This window comes from Gavialis gangeticus, unplaced genomic scaffold (assembly GCF_001723915.1).
Source record: "Gavialis gangeticus isolate Ggan-Ray unplaced genomic scaffold, GavGan_comp1, whole genome shotgun sequence".
In the NCBI taxonomy this organism is placed as follows: Eukaryota; Metazoa; Chordata; order Crocodylia; family Gavialidae; genus Gavialis; species Gavialis gangeticus.
This window is the reverse complement of record NW_017729029.1, coordinates 10583490-10591966: the sequence shown is the minus strand read 5'-3', so window position 1 is coordinate 10591966 and position 8477 is coordinate 10583490. Positions and strand designations below refer to the sequence as shown.

At 47.2% G+C, this 8477-nt stretch overlaps 2 protein-coding genes across 2 annotated transcripts in view; both read left to right on the top strand.

The window, feature by feature from the left end:
- The first annotated feature begins 223 nt into the window (after nt 1–223).
- On the top strand, nt 224–5439 carry LOC109300552 (rho-related GTP-binding protein RhoG-like). The gene has a single exon (XM_019521236.1). The coding sequence runs from the start codon at nt 1701–1703 to the stop codon at nt 2274–2276; it is 576 nt and encodes a 191-aa protein (XP_019376781.1). The 5' UTR covers nt 224–1700; the 3' UTR covers nt 2277–5439.
- A 769-nt stretch (nt 5440–6208) lies between these two features.
- Nucleotides 6209–8477, top strand: part of TAF1 (TATA-box binding protein associated factor 1) — an 83063-nt gene continuing 80794 nt past the window's right edge. Inside the window, exons 1-4 of the mRNA XM_019521235.1 lie at nt 6209–6387; nt 6486–6603; nt 7422–7538; nt 8070–8189. Of these exons, the coding sequence (XP_019376780.1) occupies nt 6265–6387; nt 6486–6603; nt 7422–7538; nt 8070–8189 (478 nt within the window). The 5' untranslated portion in view covers nt 6209–6264. The remainder of the gene's footprint in view (nt 6388–6485; nt 6604–7421; nt 7539–8069; nt 8190–8477) is intronic.

The window sequence follows — 8477 nt, the reverse complement described above, 5'->3', positions numbered from 1 at the left end:
ATAAATTACCCTTTTCAACTTCAGAGAGAAACTGTTATTTCCTCTCTGATCCTCCTGCATGTTACTGAAAAAGATTTTCTGCTATGTTACTATTGCTATATATCAGTAGCAAATGTGTGTGCAGTTTGAAGGATTCCAAGTGTGTGCACCAATATGACAGGGAATGTAATGTAATTACCTGATAACATTTGTTTTGTTTGTTAATTTATTTCAAGCTAACACAAAGTATGTGTGCGTGCTTGGGCATGGGGGTGAGGGGTGGGGAGGGGAACCAAAAGACCAGATTATGTAGGCAAGATATCAAGAAGGACAGAGGCGTGACCAGTGAGAGGTTGGAGCTGGAAAAAGGAAAGGGTTGGCAGAAAAAGAATGTTATGACTTTTGTAGAAGGTGATTGATGTGTGTTCATTTTAATGTGTTCTCACTGCTGTTGTGGCTTCTGAGCTGTTGATTTTTCTGGAATGTATAAAGTAGTTGCTGTTTTCATTGTTTCTCTCTGGATTGGAAGCTCCAACTTGCCTTTAGTTTGGGAACTGGGTTAAAGCTGACAAGCAAAGGCATTTGGGTGGAGAAGCAGATGCAGGCAGCAGGTTCCTTCTTGTTCTGACTAGCAACAGAATTGTCAGCATGCAAATATGCGGGCAACTTCAGCACCTGTGAGGAGAAAGCAGGAGCCTTATGCTCTGTAAAGCCATTATTGAAAAGGGTAGGAATCAAATTAAAAGGGAAAAGAATGATTTGGGTTGAGGATTGCTGCTTGGTCATGAGGCTCATCCTTGATGCTCTGAGGGACGGGTGGTTGGAGGGTCTTGGCCTTAGATAGCTTGAGTAATGAATCTATAACTTGCCATGGAAGTTTATTTCATTGCTGAACTCGGATGCTATTTCTGTTTTCCCATTGCTTAACATAGGCTCTCTCTGTTGCCATTCAAGCTAATTCATTCCTGCTTGTCCTGTCAGTGACTAGTGAGAATAATCCGTCCTTGGCTTCTTTAGAACAGTTCTTTGTGCATTCATAGACTGATCCCACTTCTCTCTAGTTGTATGTCAAAGAACAATGTGTTCAGCTAGCTTTGTAGGTACTGTATTCTGAACCTTTTATTGGTGTTCCTTGAATTTTCTCCAGTTCTCTGGGGTCTGAGTGGTGAATAGAGTGAATTAATTACTTGTTTTATACATGGGATCCCTAGAGTTCAGTTGTACATTTGCCTCTTCAAGGAATTGTTTAATTTTTTACACATTGATTCCTAGGGGTTTCTCTGTTACTGTGCCTTAGACCAGGGATGTCAGACTTATGGCCCATGGAGCCATGTTGTGTGGCCTGTGGAGTTTGTAGAAGGGTTGGGGATTCAAGGGCAGAGCAGGCAAGGCCTGTCAGTAAAATCTGGGGCATGGACCCCCATTGGACACATGTTGGCACTTGCATAAAAACAGTCGTGAAGTGGCTGGTTGCTACCGGACTGCTTGGCTTCTATGTTCTATCATCTTTTCTTCACTCTGTTGCATCTCAGGTGTGGGTTCCTCAGTCGGGGCCTGTGCCTCCTTGCGTGTGTAGGTACTCCCAACCTTTTATTAAGTGTTTGAAAGCACGGGCATTGGAGAAGCCTGTTAAGCATTGTCTTTTAAAATTTTGGTATGTGAACGATCTCCGTCTAACTTTTTCTCTTGCTTTGTGTAGGATTCTCCGTTTTGGGTAAAGAATGCAGACAATAAAGTGCGTAGTTGTTGGAGATGGCGCAGTGGGAAAAACCTGTCTTCTCATCAGCTACACCACCAATGCCTTCCCTGAAGAGTATATCCCCACTGTGTTTGACAACTATAGTGCCCAGATGACTGTTGATGGCCGGACAGTTAGCCTGAATCTCTGGGACACTGCAGGCCAGGAGGAGTATGATCGTCTGCGTACCCTCTCATACCCCCAAACCAATGTATTTGTCATTTGTTTCTCCATTGGAAGTCCCTCTTCTTATGCAAATGTGAGGCACAAATGGCATCCTGAAGTCTCTCACCACTGTCCTAATGTTCCAATCCTTTTAGTTGGCACCAAGAGAGACTTACGAAGTGATTTGGAAACGGTGAAAAAGCTGAAGGAGCAAAGCTTGACTCCCACTACCCCGCAGCAGGGAACATCACTAGCCAAACAGATTGGAGCAGTCAAGTACTTGGAATGCTCAGCTCTCAACCAAGACGGTGTTCGAGAAGTATTTGCTGAGGCTGTGCGTGCCGTTTTGTACCCAGTTACAAAGAAAAACACAAAAAAGTGTCTCCTGTTGTAGTTACTTACAGTGGTAGACGTTTGAGATGGAATAAAGACTGGCTGGCATCGTGGAGGGTTCCTTCCTTTTTAACTGAAGATATGCATCTTGCACTAACGGCTCTAAAGAAACAGTTTATGCAAAGAATATTCTTGCAGTTTTCTTACTGCTTCAGGGAAACTGAGACAATGAGTTTTTGTTCCAACCTAGTGAGAGCATGGTCAAACACTTATTCATCTTCTAGAGTTCCAGAGTCTTCAACTTCTCCAGTCTTTGGTTGGCTTCTGTTCTTTTCCGTGGAGGAGCAAGATAAGGGGACTTCTTCAAAGCCAAACATTTCTTTCTGTACTAGACAAACTTCAGTTATTGACCTGGCTGAAAGACAGATGTTGACAATTCTTCTTTAAGTGTAGTTGCTGCTTTTTCTGGCTCTTTTTTTCACTGATCAGCTTGATTGTCGAGATGGAAGTGTGGCTTTCTAATTATTGCTTTAATTTGACAATAAGTTTGAAAAGCATTTGTCAAAATTCAAAAATGCCTTCAGTATTGCTGAGACTCACTTTATAGTGAAGGATGTGATGATATATATGAAACTTAATGAAAACCAGGCATATTTAATTCAGTGGTCCAGACATGAGGAATACCTGACATGGTTTTATTAACTTTATTAGCATCTTTCAGTCTGTGGCATTCTTAATGACAGTGTAACTCAAAGGAATGATTTTCTTTTGTGTTGGAATAGAGAGGTGAGGGGAAAACTTAAATGCAAATCTGCCATAGCCTTCTCAGTTGTGTTAAGGTTTCTCTTCCCCTTCAAAAGAAACTTTAAATTCTGAGTTCTCAGACTGCTTGGGGTAATTGGTATGACACTCCTTCTCAAAACAAACACTGGCTCATTCCCTTTCCTTTGGTGAATTCTGGAGGCTTGGCAGGAGCCTGTTTGCTCTCGAGGAACTAATTTCTTTTGTCTTGACTGTAACTAGAGTCCCCTGCATCACTGCATCAGTTTTCATGGCAAATGCCCTTCTTTCTTCTTGGCAAGATGCTAAATGAGACCAATGAAATTTCCTCTGTGAACTGGCACCAGGAAGTGGATTTAATAGTGGTTCCAGCTAAATTGGTCTTTGATGTTTGGGCGGTCACCTTGGCTCTAGCGTGCCTAAAAAATTCCCTGTGCTAGCTAGTTGAATTTTATATTCATTAAGCATTTAACTAGAGCTTCAGTTAATTTTTTTGTAGCCCATTGTGAGTGAAGCCAAGAGCCAAAAACTGGAAGCATGCTGTTTTATCCACTTGAGATCAGAAGAAAAGTGGCAGTGTGAAACCTCTCTTGAGGGCTAGAGTCACTGTGGATTGCTGATCTGGGAAGTGGTGTGCTTCAGAAGAGACTTTGTATTAACCCAGTGGTGCTAGGACTGAGTTTTTTGCCTCTTGAAATCAGGAGTTGTGCTCCTTGCAGCCTAAATGAGTTGTTTGGGTCTCATTTTTACTAACAACTTACCCATGCAAAGGTTTGTTGGATTTGTCCTGGATGGAATGAGCCCTTATCTCTCTGCCTGGCAAGATGCAGCAACTGGGCACTAAGAAACTAATATATTAAAAATAATATTAGCCTTGGCTCTTCTGCTGTAGAAGCACAAGATGGCTATGAATATGGCCCTGCCTGTGTCCTGAAAGCTCTCAGTAAGGAGGGATGTGCCTTTCTCTGGTTGGTGTGCTGATCCTGCCTTGAGTTATAGTCCCAGTGTGTCTGATGGCTATGTTAGTTCTAGATAGTAACTTAGCAAATTGCACTCCAAGAGAATAAATTACAAATTACGGTTGACCCAAAGTGCCATATGACTAGCTAATGAAATCATGTAGTTTCCCAAGAATGGTTCAAACAGATACCAAATGAACTGTATAGCATGATTTCTGCAGAAACCTGAACACTTCTGCACACCATTCTTCTCTGTTTTTCACCAAGTGCCATTGACTGGAAAGTCTTTGCACCTTTTGCACTTGTGGAGGAAGTGTTGTTCCAAGCGTGGCCTCTAAGCCGGAGCCCTGCAAGCTGCAATGTAATACAAGAACCTCAGTGATATTAGTAATTTGCTCCCTGCCTTCAGTTTAGCAGTCAGGTCTTTAGCTGGACCTTGACTTGCAAGCAACAATAATTCTGTGCCTTGTACTTAGACATTTGTGTTTTGTGGGTAAACTTCAGTAATAGAGTGAATAGATTTTAACCAATAAGCCCTGTTCAAGCCTGGCCTAGATTCAGAATTTTGCACTGGTGTTTACCTTGATAGATTTTAATTGTATCTATTTAGATCAGTGAAAACCTATGGCATTTACTTAAATGAAAGATTAACTTCAAGTGCATCTGGGTTAGAGGTTTGCACTGCTCTAAATGGATCACTTTTAAATAGCATCGGTGCAATCTTTAAATCAGCTGCACAAGCCCAATTTTGTGCTGAAGCTCATGCTAGTTTTGGGGTTTTTTGTTTTGTGTTTTTTTTTAGTATTAAGTGATTTATGGACTGAAATATACCACTGTAGCCACTCTGGTCCTGTGGAACTGGGTGGTGAAGGAGGGTGAGCATAGCAAGTCCCGGGAACAGATACTGCTGCATGCTTTCTTTTCCACAGTTCAGTGTGTCCATTCTGGTGTTAACTGGAGGAGGATCCTGGTGATGTAGAAAGCTACCGCTTAGGCAGTTGGGTTAAGCCTGGAATTGTGGTATCCCCATCTCTTTAATCAACTAAGCAAGCCACTCCACACAGGATTTAAGAGATTAATATAACAATGGTGAATGTAAAATAGAGGTGACCTTTGAACACAGCAACTTGGAAAGCTTTCACTGTCTTCATAGTACCTCATTAATAGAAGCTGGTCACAATGCCTTGCATTACTGTATGTTTTCTGCCAAGAGAAGCAAATCCTGCTGGTCTGACGGTTCATGTGCTTCAGCACCTGGTCCCTGCAGGAGCACTGGCAGGAGCGGGGGGATTCCTTGTGCTCGCGCTCCAGAGCTCAGATGTCCTCTCCCATTCCTGACTTTCGTAACACATGTATTGTTATTAGTATTGTAACTAGCGCATAGCGTTTCTCTGGGATCCTTTCTTGCCCCATTTTTGTGTCAGCTGGTAACAGATGGCAATTTAGTGGCTCCCTGAAGAACTGGTTTGGTTTTGACAGGGTTCAAAAGAGATGCTGATATTGAGTAGAACAGTTGAGAAATCTTGTACAACTTTCCTAATTTTTTGGATGGGAATATGGTTAAAGTAACAAGTCAGTCTCTTCTGTACTATTAGATGTTTTTCTCCTTCTGGCAAACTAGTCACTTCTTTTAAGGCAAAAGGTTTTTAGTTCAGCCCTTATGTATCGAGCTGAGGAGTTCAGATGTGATGCTTCACTTTGGAAATGCACTCTTCAGCGTAGGGCTGGAGCTCTGCATGGGATTTGTGCCAGACTGGCCGTGCTGTGCCTGGCCTCCGGTGCTGTGGAGGGCCCCCGGGCAGGAGCCGTGGCAGCTCGACTTATGCTTCAGCGGAGCTCGTACCGCAGCAAGCAGCGCGAGGGGATTGTTGTAACTGGTGCAGACTGTAACTGTAATAAAGCTTCGTCATCTCTCGGGCTCAGCGCCTCGTTCCGCTTTCTCAGTCATTACCATGCTAGGGGTGGTACCCCCCGCCGTGGCTCGCAGCCCCGGGGGCAACGGGCAGGGGATTGCCGGAGGCGGGAGGCCGCCGGCCCGGCCCTTGCGGGCTGTGCGGGGCGGGAAGCGCGGACCGAGCCGCTGCACTCCCGAAGAGGCCACATAGCCCTGCTCCGCAGAGCGCATGCGCGGAGGAAGCGGGCTGCCAGCTCGCCTCATGATTGGGGGTGTGGCCGCTCCGCCTCCTGTGGCGCTCTGGGCAGCGCTCCTCTCTATGGTGCTTTCCGGCGCTGCGACCCTGTCGGTGCCCTGCTTCCGTTTCCTGGGTGCGGCCTGGGCCGGGAGCGCCGCAGCAGCGGGGGGGCGCCGCGATGTCGGACTCGGAGAGCGACGAGGAGGCGGAGGGCGGCGCCGGGCCCTTCTCCCTGGCTGGCTTCCTCTTCGGGAACATCAACGAGGCGGGGCAGCTTGAGGGCGACAGCGTCCTAGACAAGGTGAGCCGCTGCTCGGTCCCCGGGGGCTGTTTGGGGTGGGAGGGGCGGGGCCGGGCCGGGCCGGGCATCGCCAACGCGGGGCTGGTCTCCCGCTGCAGGAATGTAAGAAGCACCTGGCCGGGCTGGGCGCGCTGGGGCTGGGCAGTCTCATCACGGAGCTCACGGCCAGCGAGGAGGACGGCAGCGAGGCGGACGGGCCGCAGCTGGATGAGGAAGGTGAGGCTGGTGGGGACCGCAACTCTGTACCGGGCAGCGACCCGCCGGCAGCCGCGTTGCGGTGGCCCTTGGGTCCGTTCTCCCTGCTATCATCCCCACTCCGGGCCCAGGCCCAGGCCTGTCTTTGCTCCAGGCTGGCCCAAACCCAGTACGTGGCTCCCTCCCTCCCTTCCTCCGGAGGCCGGCCCCACTCCTGCAGTGCTGGGCTGTGCCCTGTGGGACCAGTGGCCAGCAAGACTGGCCTGTCCTTTCATATAGGAAAGCCATGGGAGGCGGGCCCCTCACATGGTGAACAGTGTCTTGTTTCCACTCAGATAAGCCCCTTTATGTGGCCCTTGCCCATGCTGTGACGGGTTGTGGAGAGACAGGCTGATTAAACAGACGGCTTCCATCTGCAGTAGTGAAGATCTGGGTTATGTTTCCAACTGGAGTCACCTCTCTGTAGGGTGTGAGCCTTCCCTGACTTTGTCTGTGGGGGGATGGGATTACTAACATCAATCAGGAGATTCTTCAATCAGGAGTTTGGCTCGTGGTCGTCTTAGGACAGTGGCCGTACCATTGTTTGTCAAATATGAATAGACCTTGGCAGGTCAGTGAAGGGAACCTACAGACTCCATACCCTAGCCTTTCCCAGGCCAAAGGTATTGAGGAGCTCTTGTGGGGTGGGGTTGCTCCAGTTCACGTATAAAAAGGAGTCTCCACAGGGGTTGGGGAGAAGGTATGCTGAGGGCAAGATCCACAGGATAAAGTCACGTGGAAGAAATGTGACCGCTGCATTGGGGTATGACTCTGTTGTGTGACTCTTGTCTTCTCCTTAGGCTGGGTTAAGAGCACAGAGGATGCCGTCGATTACTCTGATATCAGCGAGATGGCGGAAGATGAGAGCCGCAGATTCAGGCAGGCAATGGGCAACCTGCAGCCGAGTCGGAGACCAGGTACTTGGGGTTGACGGTTAATCATGCATTTGAAACAAACTGGCTTTGGCTGTTGTGCTTGTGATTGACAGTGGTGTGTCTGCAATATGTTATCCTGGCATTTGCTTTCCCTGCCTCAGCATCCTCTTGCAAACTGTTAGCTGTCTATCTGCCACGGCATTGGAGAGCTGTCAGCAGGAGTGAAATTTCAGTCCCTTTCTTCACACGTAGATTTATTTCTCCAAAACAGTACCATTCAGGGCATGCCAACCAGAAAACAGCTGAGTGTCAGTTTTCCCTGATCCTGGGGTCTTCTGCAAAAGCTTACATGCGGATCTGTCTTTTAACTTGGGTTGCAAAGGCTGGGGTGCCCTGCAGGCACGAGCTTGATTCCTCGTTCTATCAGCTGAGACACCTGATCAGGCATAGGTGGGGGCCTACATTGGACCCCCTATATCACTTGAACCTGCCTGCTTTCCCCCATCTCTGCCTCTAGCATTCTGCTTATCTTTAAGAACAGACTGTTCAGATGACTCTTTCTTGATTGTTTAGATGAAGATGAGGATGATTATGATGCAGATTGTGAAGATATTGATTCCAAGCTGATGCCACCACCACCACCCCCTCCAGTGCCAGTAAAGAAAGAAGAGGAGAAAGATGCAGTTGCTCCTGGTGAGTAAGGAATATTGCCTTGTCTTTAAAACGGTTGAGAAAATCAGAGTTTTGGGGGTTACAGAACGTAACATATCAAAGGCTAATATTTCCAGGCAATGCATCAGTGCATTGACGTTTATTTCATGCTTGGAATCTGGTAAGAGATCTATCTAGTGCAGGGCTGGGCAAGATACAGCTCTTAATTGATCCTATCCTGCCTACTGGCAGCCTGAGGAGGGAGGGCTGTGCCCTGCATTGCTCCATTCTGCCATGGCTGGATCGTGTAGACATCTCTGCTGCTCTTCC

Bases quoted from the DNA above. Each gene is read 5' to 3' on its own strand.
- LOC109300552 (XM_019521236.1), top strand. From the start codon at position 1,701: ATGCAGACAATAAAGTGCGTAGTTGTTGGAGATGGCGCAGTGGGAAAA.